General features: G+C 37.7%; 1 protein-coding gene across 10 annotated transcripts in view; it reads right to left on the bottom strand.

The window, feature by feature from the left end:
* The window catches only part of EXPH5 (exophilin 5), a 40,012-nt gene extending 23,878 nt beyond the window's left edge, over window positions 1-16,134 (bottom strand). For 7 of the 10 annotated variants that reach the window (XR_005554137.1, XR_005554136.1, XR_005554135.1 and 4 more), the window contains exons 1-2: window positions 7,402-7,665; window positions 2,853-2,910 (exon numbers count right to left, since the gene is read on the bottom strand). Coding sequence is in view for 4 of the 10 variants with exons in the window: in XM_039322390.1 (XP_039178324.1) it covers window positions 2,853-2,900 (48 nt within the window). In the remaining 6 variants the exon portion in view is untranslated. Of the gene's footprint in view, window positions 1-2,852; window positions 2,911-3,857; window positions 3,987-7,401; window positions 7,666-16,029 lie in introns of those variants that run through there. The other 3 variants (XM_039322444.1, XM_039322435.1, XM_039322426.1) reach the window with 3 other exon arrangements.
* Window positions 16,135-16,557: the final 423 nt, after the last annotated feature.

Consider the following 16,557-nt stretch of genomic DNA (forward strand, 5'->3'; position numbering starts at 1 on the left):
CTTTCTTCCTCCTCCTCCTTTCCCCCCTCAACAACTTTTGCTACATTTCAGTCTCCTACCCATGCTAACATTTTAAAGTCCCCCCATTTTTTAAAATTATTGATCTTCCCCCAAAGTCTTTTTTGTACAGATGATAGTATTCTAGTCAAATACACTACAAACCACACTGCACAATGACAACAGTATTAGAGGGATTTATCTTCAACTTCTAATCCCTGAGGCACAATTTCTCTGGATTAAAGGAGGGAATACACATCATAGTTATGTACATATGCAACATCTTCATCTGCTCTCAAAGCAACGTCTAGGTATCTTCCTTGCCATTACAGGCTACTTAAGTAATTAAATTTGCCCTGCTTTCCATTCTGTTTAGTCAGCAGAGTTTAGGACTCAAACTGCCCTGAACATGTCAATGTTCAGGAATTCTTCAGTGCCTGCACCTTACAGAAGACTTTAGCAGGCATAGCAAGAAGCAACAACGGTTGAAAGCCATCTCCCAGTTTCAACAAATACAATATTTTACTCATTTATTTAAAACACTAATACAGCCACTCATATTTCAGGCAACTCTGAGTGGCTCTCAAATCAACTATTAAAAGACATATAAAATCCCTCAAAACATTATAAAACCCAACCAATTTAAAACATAAAGTATTAAAAATTCAAAAACCTGGGGCCAATCCATGCTAACATGCCATCGTGTAATCTTTTCCCAATGCTGGAGGGAAAAGCCAGGTCTTTAAAAGTCTTACAAAAGGCCAAAAGGGTATAAAGCAGTGGTGGGATTCAGCTGGTTTGCACCACTTCAGCAGAACTGATAGCTAATTTTTTGTTGCCAAGGCCCAGAATGGACTTCTGGAAGTGGCATCCACACAGAGAACTGGTTGTTCACATATTTGAATCCCACCACTAGTATAAAGGTTGGCTAACTTCAAGGGGCAAGATGTTCCATAGGGCAGAATATAATTAAAAAATACTGGAATGTGCAGAAATGGATAGGTTAACGGTGAAAATTAAAGGAAAAGAAGAAATGGAATATTATATGACATGGGATTTATTTTACCAATGGTTAGTTGACAAAAACAGAGGTTAGAAAGGTGGAAATATGAGAATATGTGGCTTATATAAACAAGACTTTTAATGGATTAGCAAATAATTTGATTGTTACATAACTAATGTTAATGTGGGTAATACTATTTTTAATATTTTGATTGCTATTTCTTAGTATATGATTGTATCTTGATAAGATTATGGATGTGATGATTAGAATATCTTAATACTTGTATACCTAGACAACACACTGTTCAATATAGGAATGGAATTTTTTAAATAATAATAATAAATATATTTTTTAAAAAGGCTAGATATATTTTTTAAAAAATTAGTCATTGTATCATGAATATTATATGTTGGTGCCATAAGAAAACTCTTTTTGTACATCCTCTTTCTGCTGACATCACAACTTTTGGAATAGAAGATCTTAAGTTTGTGCATGAACTAATATTCACCACGGTATGTTAGTTCTAAACTTTAACCTTGTATTACATATTAAAAAGGGACTGGGAAATTGGATACAGAACTTATATTTTATTTTTAATTTTCTTTAAATGCTATCAATGAGAGTGAAATTCCTACAGGTAATTCTTGATTTAGAACCCTAACTGGAACCAGAATTTCCATTGCTAAGCAAGATGGTTGCTAAATGAATCATGCCCTATTTTATGACCTTCATTTTGCCTTGGTAAAGTGAATCACTGCAGTTGCTAAGTGAATCTCGCGATCATTAAACAAATTCAGCTTTCCCCATTGACTTTTCTTGTTGGAAGCCATCTGGGAAGGTTGCAAATGGTGATCACATGACCCCAGGATGCTGCAACCATTGTAAACACATGTTTGCTTGCCAAGCACCCGAATTTTGATCACATGACTGTAGGAATGCTGTAATAGTCCTAAGTGCAAGGATTGCTGTCAATCACTTTTTTCAATGCTGTTGTAACTTCAAATGGTCACTAAATGAATGCTTGTCAGTTGAAGACTACCTGTAACTACATCACTCAGCTGGGTTTCATAAAAGACAGGCACTGTACAATCAGTTTTTTTTTAATTTCATCTACTAAGAGCTATTCTGGTGTAGTGACTGATTGAATAGGATAAAGAATTCTGATCTTCACATAGCCATGAAACTCAGTGGGAATATTTAAACCCACGGAAAATATTTAAGTTTTCATCTAACTTACCACATGAAAAAGGATGAGGCAGACCACATTTATTCCACCCTTACCCCACAGAAGATACAAATGTAATAATAAAGTGTCTGCGCTCTGTACATTCAGAAACCAATAAGAACAATAATATGGCTCATACCCTTCCCACCAGGCATTAGAACCACCCATATTGTTACTTCCCAACTCAACGTCATCTTAGCTCAATGCTTGGGAGAAGAGCCAGATCTTCATGGCCTTCTGGAAAGCTAAAAGCATAGGTGGATGGGGAGCTGAATCTCAGATGGGACCTGTTTAAAAGATTTGGGGTGGCTATGAAGAACGCGTGAATCTGGGATCACACCAGATGGCAACGTTTGAGGAAAGGGACCTGGAGTATGCCCACTCTATGTGACCTAGTAGAATGGGCCAATACGAGCACTCCTTCCTGCTAATTTGGTCTCTTTCTTATCCTTTAAAGAAGTTTCAATAGGTTAAGGTCAAATTGGCAATGCTTTCCAATGTACTGTATTAAATGTGCAGTATTATCATGTCTTGATCATCACTAAGATTCTGAAAAACAAGGAAGCAAATATTAAATGAATAATATTGCTTCTAGTACTTGGATCATAAAACTGCTAAATGACTGACCGTTGCCATTTCTTCTGCTTTGAAGGATGTGTGGGCATCTGAAGTCATGTGGTCATATCTGTAAAGAAGAATTTGAAGCATTAATTTATCACTGCATGCATCAAGTCATGACAATCAGAATTGAAAACTATCTAATTGCCTGAATATCAAGAAACTTCACATTAAACCACCCTGATAAGAAAGTAAGATTCCATTGCAATCCTTAGCTTATCTTTTTGGAGTAAGTTTTATAATGCACAATGAGATATTAAAACAGGCATTTATAAAATTGAATTTCACATGAATTAAGAGTTTATTTTTCTTTTTCTTACTGGATTCATAGAAAACACTATTATGATTTGTTAAATAGCAATGCTTTATTAATTGAACATTAGTAGCTTAATTCATGCATGTAAGCCATAATACAACTTGATTTTGTTTAGCACTGTAGTCTATACATCTTAGCTATCACTGTAGCTATGTAAAGCTTCCTGCCATGGATATCATTATTTATTACATCTGTTTAATGATTCTGACATTTCTTAAGTCCAGAGGAATTTCAGGATATTTGCTAATGCCAACATACAAAAATCTCAACAACACTATTATGTTATAGCAGAGGTTCTCAACCGTGACAACTTTAAGACTTGTGGACTTCAGCTCCCAGAATTCCTCAGCCAGCTGGCTGAGGAATTCTGGGAGTTGAAGTCCACAAGTCTTAAAGTTGCCAAGGTTGAGAACCTGTGTTATAGTGTTATAGTGTATTGTTATAGTATTATAATAATTCATATTATATTATGAATTCACATTCTCTTCATTATGTCTTTATTCTAAAATGGAATAGGTTACTATGATGGTGACATGAAACAATTTTTAACATATTAAAAAGCAAACTATAATGCATTTATGCTGATTTGGAATAAAATAAATTATTACTACAATCTGGACTAGAATAATCCTGGTATAACCGTAATCTAAATTTTTGAAGAATATATATTATTCATATAGAATGATAGAGATGCTTACTTTAAATTCCTTCTGGATGCTGATCACATCTTTGTAACTGATTAATAATACATCTCTGTTCAAACTCTTTGTCTATCCAAAAATCCATGGCAACAAAGTTAACATGGATTTTACCATAGTTATGATGCATAATTATATTTAACCAAGAATAATTATTCCATCTGTGTATAGAAAAGTTATAGAAATATTACAAGCTAGGGATAGGTAAATAGCAGCCCTTGAGGAATGAGGCACAAAGTCCTTCAAATTCAAAACATTTCATATTTGAAACATTTGTAATGTTATTCTGACTGCTCTGGAAAAGTTTCAGGCTCCAAAACAGCAATAATTTAAGCTGGAAACACCTGTTTTTAATAGAAAACAGGTGCTTCAAACTAAAAGCATTTCTGGAATGACTGGAAGATTTCCAGTAACAGACAACCCATCCTGAACCTGCAACAATTGTGATGTTGAACCATTTCATGCTCAGGAAAAAAAAAACAGAGCATTTTGCATACATTCCTGTGTCCCTCTTTTGTGGCACTCACAGAGATTCTTTCTGAAAACAAAAGCAGTCCCTTGTCACGTGGACATAGAAAATACTATAGATGAAAACTGTATTGCAAGTCCTAAAATAGACATATCACATTTAAAATAAAACTTTCCCTAAAAGCCTTGAATTAGAAAGCAATTTTTGGGGCTCATCCACATTATAGCACTTATGAGGCCCACCCTCATTGCAATTTTTATCCAGGCTACCCTAATGGGAAGGCTAGCTAACAGGCAGGTAGCCAACAGGTAGGAATATGGATTTGCTGCACCACATTTAGCACAAATATATTCATGCCTCACTCAACAGGGTGCTAGAATTCCCAGAAAGCCTATAGACAACAGTGAAGTCTGCTGGATGTTACCATTTAAGGAGAATCTGGAAGGACACTAGGTGCCTCCTTTCCAATGGAAATTATGTGAATCCTTTTCTAAACAATACCTAAACATTGTGCAGTGGAAACTATCAAGCATTTCAAGATAATGCAACTTAGAAAGCCCTAAAATAATACTAATTTTTTTTAAGTTGGATTAATTAATTTCAAAAGGTCTTCAGCTAGATTGGGACTGTCTCACTACCTTCCTCTTTGGTTTTTATTCAGCAAAGTCTGCTTTTTGATATTTTAATCCTATAGAAATGGAATGATAAAAGTTTGGCAAGTCATGATATACAGCTCAAGAGGAGCAAAAGATGGTTATTTTGAGGTAAGTTTCGGGATCCATTTATTTATTAAGCACTCCCAGCAAACATTTTCCTGGTCTTTATATTTCTATTTTCTAGCTGGTTTTTTAATTCTTTCTAAAAGCACCTCATACTGATACTGGTACCTATCCACACAGACATATGTAGGATTGGCAGAATAAACTTTGACAGAGAAAAACAAACAAACAAACGCTGGCATGTATATCCAAAACACATGAAAGCTAAGTGTAAAACAACATGTTGCAGAATGGAATTTGAATACTCAGGGTTCCAGTCATTCTTTTTAATGTCTTCCACTTTTTTCAAGCATTATCCCTTTTTAACTTCCATAACGCAATTGGCAAGCCCAATTCCCAAAAATTGTTCCACACTACTTCTGATTTTCCCATCCTGCTAAATAGTTATTTAAACTTCTGCAAAATTTGGTGTTCTTACAATACAGGCAGTCCTTGATTTATGACCCCAATTGAACCCAAAATTTTTGTGGCTGAATGAGACATTAATTAAGCAAATTTTGCCCCATTTTACAAACCATTCTTCCCACAGTTAAGTGAATCACCGCAGTTGTTAAGTTAGTAACAACGTTGCTAAATGAATCTGGCTTCCCCATTGACTTTGCTTGTCTCAGAAGGTGATCACATGACCCTGGGACACTGCAACCGTCATAAATAGGAGTCAGTTGCCAAGCGTCTGAATTCTGATCATGTGTCCATGGGCATGCTGCAACACGTGTGAAAAACGGTCATAAGTCATTTTTTTCAATGCTGTTGTAACTTTGAACTGTCACTAAATGAACTGTTATAAGTCAATGACTATCTGTATACTTCTCTAAAGGAAATTATACACAAACCATAACTCTCCCCACTTAATGGGAAGTTACAAATATATACTTCCCCCACCCCCAGGAATACAGTTTGACTGTCTAATATGGTTTGCTCTCTAGACTCGTTTTTACAATCTTTGCTTTTTTGTTCGGAAACTAATACAAATCCTTGAAAATTTGCGAGTGGAATATAGATTAGATCCCTTTAACAGGGAGGTATTTGAGGCCGAGTAAATGATTCAACATTTAAACTTATTGCTTCTGTGGCTTTTCTGTAGATCAATAGTTAGAGATATTGATGGCCTCAGTTGGTATGAGTTGTGGCAAGCAAATTACAAATATTAAATATTAAAACTCTTGTGAACCTTTTTATAACTGCTTTTCAGAAACTACACTAAGAAGCTCTGCCTTAAATCACCCAGGCTGTCCAAATAATTCAGCTTCTTGCTTCCCCTGTGGTCAAGAAAATGTCCTTTTAGCCATTTCCCAGAGAGAGAAATTCATTTCTGAATTTTTACTCATCTCATGGCTATTAGAAGGCAGAAAAAAATCTTTAATTCCTCACAGTGGGAAGTTATACATTCCTAACATTAAAAATAATAAATCAATTATTAACTGGATATTAATTCAACATCTGGCTAATCCCAGTCAGTTTATCCAGGCAGAACACAGGTTAAATCCAATAAAACTGCTGGGATCTTTCAGACCTGTCAGGATAAGCAGCTGTGAAAATTGCTTATAACATGATTGCTTTTAATACTGTTTTACTTGGAGCTGTTGATCTATCCAAGCTGGTGAAATGAAATTAACAAGAGTAATGAATTTAATCTCATCCTGCAATCTTTAAGTCTATAGAAATGTTCATTGCCTAATTTTTCTTTCATGCATCTGCTAACTGTCGAGAGAGAGAGAGAGAGAGAGAGAGAGAGAGAGAGAGAGAGAGAGAGAGAGAGAGAGAGAGACCATACTCACAGAAGAGGGGGGAAATAACAACAATAGCATCTACACTGACATTGCCAGCACAACTATACTTGCCGTAAACATTATCAATATAAAGTTACTGGACTAATCTATTCTTTAATTTCACTAGCTATTTTAAAATGCATCAAGGAAATTAACTGGGAATGCTACCTTTTCCTGATGGCTCTTTACTTAAATACAAACCCAAATAAGAAAAACCAATAGATGCCATGGTTTTAGAGAGCATAAAGGATAAGGAACAGAATCAAGAAAGAAGTAAAACTGAGGGGAGAGAGAAATGTAACCAAACTAAACACAAAGGACACTCCTCCCCCCCTTCAGTGCCATCCGATGATTAATTTAATTTCATAGTAAACAAAGTGAAATGAAGCACATTGCTAAACGGAGCAAAGTAGGACAAGCGGGAGTTCTAGTTAAAATTCCCTGCAATCTGCAGACCATAGTTAGTTTTCGTCTGAAGGTGCACTTTCTCCCGCCCACCCTTCCGCGTTGAAAGGGGTTTTGCTTACCACGTCAACACTTTCCTTGCCAGTAACAGTTTGTCTTGCCACTCACATGGTTGTTTCTTTTTTCTTACTTGCACTTTGCCTTTCAAAGCGAAACCTTTCAGGGCTCTTTCGGTGGTTTGCAATTCACACTTTAAACCCCTCGCAACCCCTTCTTCGCCAGCGCCTCTTCGTCCTTCGGAAGCCAATTGTGTATTCACGGAAGCTCACTATTATGCTCCAGCAGCAAGTATAAACTGGCTTGCTGGCATGCTTGGGGTGTCTGAATGAATTTTCCCTCCCAGACTGCTTTGTCATTTATTTGTAATGTGCTCGCAGGCAGGGAAGAACAAGTTGAAAGGTCCAAGTGCCTGCAATATTTCTTTTTTTGCGGGGGAACACTGATGGACAGATAGAAAAACCCGGCTAGGTTTTTTACACCTGCAGATCTGTGGTTTCAGCCAAACATTTTACAGCTGCCCGTTTATTCCTAAGCTTCTCAGACAGAAAATCAAAAGCTTAAGTTTTCTTTTCATCCCTAAGATTCCCTTCATGTAAGATCTGTTTAAATGCAGCAGCCCTGGTACTCCTAGAAAATGGAGGAACCCTGCCCCAAAATAAGGTTCAGGACAGGTAGTCCTCGGCTTACAACCATTCGTTTAGTGACCGTTCGAAGTTACAACGGCACTGAAAAAAGTGACTTATGGTCATTTTTCATACTTAAAAGAGTTGCAGCATCCCTATGGTCACCAAATCAAAGTTCGGACGCTTGGCAACAGACTCATATTTATGACGGTTACAGTGTCCAGAGGTCATGTGATCACCTTTTGCGACTTTCTGATAAGCAAAGTCAATGGGGAAGCCAGGTTCACTTAACAAATGTGTTAGTAACTTCACAACTGCAGTGATTCACTTACCACCGGTGGCAAGAAAAGTCCTAAAATGGGGCAAAACTCACTTAACACTTAGCACCTGAAATTTTGGGGTCAACTGTGGTCATAAGTCAAGGAGTACCTGTACTTAAGTCAGTAAAATACATTCATCTTATGATGACCTCAAGAAATATGTTTCCAGCTCCCCAACCCTGAATTATTATACTGAGTTATTGACATCCAACAGACAAAAGTGCATGGCAAAAGATGGAGTAAGAAATGATTATGGACTTCGCCAAAGGCTTGAAGATGAGCTTCTACTTTCCAGGCACAAGTCTCAGGTTCAGCTTTCAGTCTGGCTTCTCTACAAGAAAGTAGCAGATAACAGGCAAAGGGCCAAGATCCCTGGAGAATTGGTCTCAGAGACCATTTTGAGTTAGATGGACAGGATGGATAGATTGGTATTGAGGGTTTCTGGAGTCAAGGCTACTAATGTTCCTCTCAGAATAAGAGAGTTGGAAGGACCCTGGAGGTCTTCTAATTCAACCCCCTGCTCAGGCAGGAAGCCCTATACCAGGGGTAGTCAACCTTGGCTCTTTTATGACTCGTGGACTTCAACTCCCAGAATTCCTGAGCCAGCTAAGCTGGCTCAGGAATTCTGGGAATTGAAGTCCACGAGTCATAAAAGAGCCAAGGTTGACTACCCCTGCTCTATACCTTTTCAGAAAAATGGTTGTCCAATCTCATCTTTAAAACGTCCAGTGATGGAGCACCCACAGCTTCTGAAACTTGTTTTACACAGGTACCACAGTGACATTCCACCAACAATTCACTGAGACGTTCCTGAGAACAGTTTCTCCTCTGACCAGGGCTGTATGTTTGAAAGAATGCAGGCTGCAGCAATCTCCGCCACTTCTATTAAAGCAAGAACCTTGGCATGAACTGCCTAGGGTCTTCCTTTCTGCCTAACTCACTGCAGCTCCCCTAATTCCCTCTTCCATTCATTTTGAATGAATGTGGCAGGAAATCTACCTTCCTCTGGGTTTAGTCTTCCTACTTTCAGAGAACATTACAGATTATTCCAGTAATGTGATGGATCAAGTGAGGGCTATCAGGAATCCTGTTTCCAATGCCAGAAGCCAGGAAACAGGTGCCAGTTTCCTACTCCCCAGGTTGATAGCAAAACAGAAACTACGATTGCTGTTCCTGAGTCAATCAATACCTAGGAAGTTTTTCAGCAGATCAAACAAACTAAAGACTCCCAGGCTTCAAGGCCTGTGCCACCCATCAATTACTTTAATAGCAAACTGAGGTCAGGAGAGCCAAAATAAGCACAACCCAAATGGCATTATTGAAGAAACAATAACAATTCAGTGGAATGCTAAGGCTCAGGGAAGTACAAAGCTTTTTTAAAAAAGACCTTTATGGGATAATGATGCCTTTGCTCCCAAATTAAACAGAAACCTATGAAGATTTACAATGCCCAGTACATTGCAGCAGAATAGTGAATATTTATCTTGGAACACACAGTATTTTCTTGAAGAAGGAATAGTGTATTTTCAAAATAAAAATAAGAATATAAAGATCTGTCATCATATTCATGTCCTTTCAGCCACATAAACTATCCTCATATTTTTTCAAAGCATAAAATAAGGCTACTTGGATGATTAATATCAGTACTAATGCAGAGCCCAGAAAACAGCTGATTTCCTTAGATTTGCTTTCACTGCGTGACCTCTGTCAAGGACTACAGGTAATCCTTGACTTATCACTATTTGTTTAGTAACCATTCAAAGTTATAATGCCATTGAAAAAGTGACTTACAACAACTTGTCATGCTCACAACATCCATATGGTCATGTAATAAAATTTTGAGCAATTGTCATAAATACATGCTAGTTGCCAATTGCAATGTCCTGGGATCATGTGATTGCCATTTGCAACCTTCCCAGCCAGCTTCCAACAAGCAAAGTCAATGGGGGAAGCTATGTTCACTTAACAATCATGTGATTCACATAATAATTGCAGTGATTTACTTAACATCCATGGTAAAAATGGTCATAAAATTGAGTATGACTTACTTAACAGTCACCATACCTAGCAACATAAATCTGGGTCCCAACTGTTGTTATTAAGTTGAGGACTACCTGTACTATGTAATCATGGATCTCTACCAGACATCTACTTTGACTTCTACCCTGGCTGTATCACATTGCAGAATTGCATGCTAAATAATCAAAACTGGCCACCATCATCCCAGATTGATCTGACACAGGCAAATTAAGATTTTCTACAAAGTGGAATTTGAAAGCCATTTCAAATTTATCTTATCTGCCCCTCCTCTAAGAATTATTTTCCTACCGGTTTTACCTAGAATTATACAATTAGAAAAGCCATTTAGGGCGAGGTCAACATTCTACTCAACCCAACAAACTAAATTAAGGTTTTCTAGACAAATGTCTATTTAGTCTCTACTAGAAACACATCTAGTGAAGCAGAACTCATCACCTCTCTGTAATTACCTCCATTATCAAATTGATCTGAATATTAGGATGTTTGCTTAATGTTCAACATGAATTTCCAACACCAGACAAACGATCAAGCAGAAAACAATACTCAAGCAAGGAACTACCAAGGAGAAAACCATATCCCCAACAACATTAGAAGGGCAAGCTTACCATATATGCAAACAAGAAGCAAAACCCACACTTACCGGCACTTACGATGCTACAAGCAAACAACCAAGCTCAGAAAGCACCAAGGATTTGCTTCCTATAATATATGATAATTTTTCTTATTGCAGAAAAGTTCTGAGTCCTTTCTAAAAGGTTTACACCCTTTAGAAAGGACTCACCCTCCCCTGCTTATAAGGAATTTTCTTTAAGAAATAAAACAGACTCATGTTAGCTGCCTTGGCCAATTAGAGGCAGAACAATGAAAAAAAAATCCCTCTAAGACAAAGTGGTAAAATAAGAAATTAAGAATAGTTTTTTTTCAGTTGTGCTATTTCTCCTTTATATGAAAAACAATCTAAAATCTACACTGCAGATTTTGCCTATTTATATATATTGGGGAAAATTTAAAACTTTAGAGATTGTTTACTATGCATGGTTTTTCTGCCGTCTTGGAAATAGCCATTTTAAAAACCAAACCAAACCAAACCCTTATGAAGAGAAATATTTACAACCTATTTCTAATTCAGCCTTCCTCAGTTTTACAGATTGTGGACTTCAGTGCCCAGAAATCTCAGGATGGCCAAAGCCATTTATTTCATTCAATTTTATATCCCTACGGAGCACAACACAAAATATGAACATCCAACATAGTTATTATTGCACCATTTGATTCATGACAGTATCAAGAGACCCTTTACACTGGCATCCTTATGATATTTCCTTTCAGAATCCTTTGCAAATAATCCTTCATTTGTGCCCCAACACTTTCATGGTACTCTCTTCTGAACTCTCTTTTGTAAGTGTTTTAAAACTAAAGTCCTGTTTGTCAGGGAGCAAATATTTAATGACAGGGAATCCAAGAATATCTTAGCTACCCTTCTATTTGAGGGCATCCTGTGCTATTATGAACTTGCCTCTCTCTCACACTTTTGGTAGATTGAAATGCATAAGCTTGTCTGCCACTTTCCCCAAAAGAAAAATTAAGAAAACAACAAAACAAAGCAAAACCCAACCCAGCACATGTTTTGTTTGCTCTGAAAGAGAATTGATAATACATAAGTTGGCAAGTGTAATGTGGTCATGGTGAATAAAATGAGATGGTTTGGGGCTGGTTCAAGAATTGCAACCGGTAGGTACAAAACACAGGATTAGAAGTAACACCCTCTTTTAGGACTGAATTTTGTGCAGTTTCAGTTAGAAGAATGAAAGTGGTTTAGAAACGCTATGTAAACAATATCAGCGAAATAAATAGAAGTCCCACTAATATACAGCCCAGAAACACTAGTAGTAATAACAACAACAATCAAAATAACCACTCACAGTCTAGGAGGTCCATTCTCTATTGACCCATTAATCCTCATGCCCATTTTAATACATTAATAGTGGGGTGCAGATCTTATTTCTCAGGATAAGTGATTCCACAGGAGGAATCTATAAGAGGAATTATCAAATAATAACAACATTTAACAACTTTATAGGGTCAGCTCTACCTTATTTTGACAGCTTTGTTCAGATTTTTTGTTTTCTGGGTATTCTCTTGCTGACTTCTTAGATAAAACTAGACACAGAGAACTTAGTGGCCAAGATTGCCTACTTTTGCATGTGTGTGTGTGTGTGTGTGTGTGTGTGTGTGTGTGTGTGTGTGTAATAACAGATCTGTTGAGATTCTGGTCACAAATCTGGGAACAAAAGTTTACATTTTCTTTGTATGCCAATCTCTCCAATTCATACGCACAATCTCAGTCAAGTTATTTGCTTTAGCAGGGAAATACTGCCATTATTTTCTGTCAACTCCACAGAAATGCAGCTTTTGTGCTAGCTTCTAGAACTTTCCATCCACACATTGTCTTGGTCATTGCACTTGCACACTCAGGAATTCCTCTACAGCTTTGAACTTGGACATGTGACAGAGTCCCTGCTCCGTTATGTGCTTGCCCATCAATAAGATCTAATGTTAAATACCCGCTCGAAGGTGCTAAATATGCCAACAAATTTTACCTAGTGACTTGAGAGAATATTTATGATGTAAACAAGCATCATATGTAATTCCTTCCCATCTCAAATGGTTCAAGTTTAAGCAATTAGATTATAAGATTATCTGCCCACCCAGGCTTTGAGTAATGAGTGTGCATTTCCATCTGGATTCCACGGTTGTCCTGTGTTAGATGAGAGGAAGATGAATCCCATCTTCATTTTATTTATCTCCATGATGGATTCCAGTACTGATTGCAGAATTTCATGTTTTTAAAGAGCTTCAACCTCATAAGAAGCAAAAAAGGCCCCTTCCAGGCTCTGTCCTCTTCAAAACAAATTCCACAGTATGGTAGACAAAATTATTCTTCCAAAAGATGTAAATCAGTGTTTCTCAACCTTGACAATTTTAAGGCATGGGGACTTCAACTCCCAGAATTCCACAGCCAGCAATGCTGGCTGTGGAATTCTGGGAGTTGAAGTCCACATGCCTTAAAATTGTCAAGGTTGAGAAACACTGATGTAAATAAAGCATGTTGTAATCAGTATAGTGGTAGCATTATTTATTTATGCATCACATGACACTCTGTGGGAATTGTTTCAGGCAAGGATTACATCATATGAGGCCTGATAAAGTACCTGTAATCAGTAAGTAACACCATCCCACACAACACAGGGGAAGTCCAATTTGCTGTAGCAGAGTGTTTCTCAAACTTGACAACTTTAAGATGCGTGAACTTCAACTCCCAGAGTTCCCCAACCAAGTTCACACATCATAAAGTAGCCAGATTTGAGAAATACTGCTCTAGAAAACACTCTGTCTCTGCACTGTATTGTTGTAATTGTTCAGTCGCTAAGTCTGCTCGATTCTTCATGACCCCATGGGCCATAGCACACCAGGCTCCCCTGTCCTCCCGTCTCCTGGAGTTTGCCCAAATTCATGTTCATTGCGTCAATGACGCTATCTAACCATCTCATCCTCTGCCATTCCCTTCTCCTTTTGCCTTCCATCTTTCCCAACATCAGGGACTTTTTCAAGGATTTCTCTCTTCTCATATGGTGGCCAAAATATTTGAACTTCAGCTTCACTATTGGTCCTTCCAAAGAACAGTCAGGTTTAATTTTCTTTAGGGTTGGCTGATTTGATCTCCTTGCAATCCAAGGGACTCTCAAGCGTTTTCCCTAACGCCACAATTCAAAAGCCTTCAGTTCTTTGGTGTTCAGCTTTCCTTATGGTCCAGCTCTTACAGCTGGAATTTCTGGCTATGTATAGAAGCTAAAGAAAAAGGAATAAATATTTTGTCAGGTGGGGCAGCAATGAATTTTTTTGCTGAAGGTTGGGAGATCGGGCCACAATAGGGGTGCTATTTTGGTTTATTGTTTGGAGGGATTTTGAAACGACTCTTTGCTTTTTAACTTTGTTACACCCATTGTAGTTCATAGGTTACATTTTCAGGTGTTTCAGGTCTCAATGTTGTAAGAAATTATACTTTCAGTTGTCAGCAATTCTGGTCTGGTGGGCTGCAGGGAACACAAGCCAAGTGTTCAGAAAACTGCAAGTTATCTATCCCTAACTTTAGGGTTATGGTAAAAATAAAGCAAAACTCATACCCAGAGCAAACTTGAAATGTCCATCAGAAATATACTGTAATTAGGCTTTTTAAAAAAATATCTTTGGGCATAATTGGAGCTTTGCTGGAACAGTCAAAATCACCATCTGCTTCAGGCTTTTGTTTCATTCACAATGGCACTAGAAAGCACACAAAAACAAAGTTTGAAAGCAATAGTGCCACCCTGTGGCTTGCACCCAACTCAGACACACAGCCTCCAAACACTGATGTTTCTCAATCTCAGCCATGTTAAAATGGGTGAGCTTCAATTTCCAGAATTCCCCCAGCCAAAACCAATTTTGCTAATAGCCTTCTTTAATAACTCTGAAAGAGCAAATTGTAAGGAGAGAAAACAACCCCCCACTCTTTATGACCTTTACAGATAAATTCTTTTCCTTGCTGTAAACCATCTTCTGAAAATCTGTTACAGAAACATTCCACTGCAATGCAAATATTTGCAATAAAACTGTAACACAAAATCCCTTGACTGCTGTGAGTGCTAAGATTTCATCAAGTTGTTTTCACCATCTCCCCCCTTTGTTTCTTTTCTCTAAAACATGCATCTTCTTCTGCATAATTCAGACTTTTTCAAACCATTTTCAAACCATTAATTGGCTAAATGTCAAAACATGTTTGACAATACAACCATGTAAATGCCGTGATTTATGTACAGTACTTGTCTCAGATAAGGATGGTATTTGTATGATGTCACCATGTACCTGTTGTCATTTTGACATTATCGTGATATACTGCAGATGCTGATTTGTCATCGCTACACACAACTCTGAAACTTGGAAAGAAGATCATACTAGCAATCTGAGTTCATATAAAGATTAAAAGTGCATCTTCTTAGGCATTAAAACCTGGCTGAAATAAGGAACTGTTCGGTGCTTATTGTATTGAACAGCCAGCTGGCACTGACAATTGAAGTTACAGGTAGGTCTCGATTAGTTAATGAATCTCATGAAATGGTTTGCATTATTTGAGTATGTACTATTCAAAGTGATATTGTTATGGAAAATATGGTAATTAGTTCCAGCCCAATGGAAATAAGCAGTGAAAATTTTTAAACATAATTTTTATGTGTTTGTTAATAAAAAGTTACAGTAAATGACTGTTTTGCCATTGCCGGCAATGGGGTGGGCACGGCTTCCTGATGATGCATCCGACCTGTGGGCTGACAGTTTGACACCCCTGATATAGATGGTCCATTTTAGCCTTGCTGTGACTACATTCATGTTGTTCAATTATATCAAATTTTTGCTCCAATGTAATAATGAGCCTCCTCTTTTTAAAACGTGTACTGTTTCCTCTAATAGAATTTTCTTTTTCTCCATTTTACAAACATGAAGATTAAAAACCTTAAAAACCCAACTGCAACTGCATATGCGTTAGCCTTATTTGCATACTCACTAGCTTCGCATTAACTGAATTTTGGCTCATGTTAAAAGCACCTGGTATCAATTTACAATTCACACTATATCAAATACTGCACTATTTGAACTTGCCCTAATTGTGACTTACCTGTACTTCAATCTCCCTGCCGATCTAAATTTTCTAGGCAGTCTCCAGACCCGAGAGAGAGCCTTTTCTCAAGGATAGCTTTAACATGTACTCTCAGGAGATTCCTCACCCCTTTTCTTCTTAGAGAGAAAGTGCTAGGATCTCTTCCGAATCAGAAGCTAAAGAGGGAAGCCGGATGGACTGTTGGCCAGATGAACTAGGTGACCATGAATGTAAGCAACCATGAACCTAAGCAACTTCAGAATGATTCAAATAATGGGGCACCGTGATGACAGCTACGGAGACAGAACAAAAAGAATCTGCTCTGTAGCGGTAAACATTGTGGCAGAAGAGGGCAGCCATAGACCTAGTCAAACCACAGCAGTGACTGGCACTATAGAAGACCAGTCTTAGCTTTAAACCTTCCACCACCTCTCCAACTCCAGACGGGTTCCTGTTGCTCCTGTTCCTTGCCTTTCGTTTGGACCAGCTCATGGAATTCTCAGAGGTTAGAAGCTTGAGAGTTCTCTCAGGAAGGTTATGACACAA

This window comes from Crotalus tigris, unplaced genomic scaffold, assembly GCF_016545835.1.
Source record: "Crotalus tigris isolate CLP2741 ecotype Arizona unplaced genomic scaffold, ASM1654583v1 scf7180000017607.2124824, whole genome shotgun sequence".
Classification (NCBI taxonomy): domain Eukaryota; kingdom Metazoa; phylum Chordata; class Lepidosauria; order Squamata; family Viperidae; genus Crotalus; species Crotalus tigris.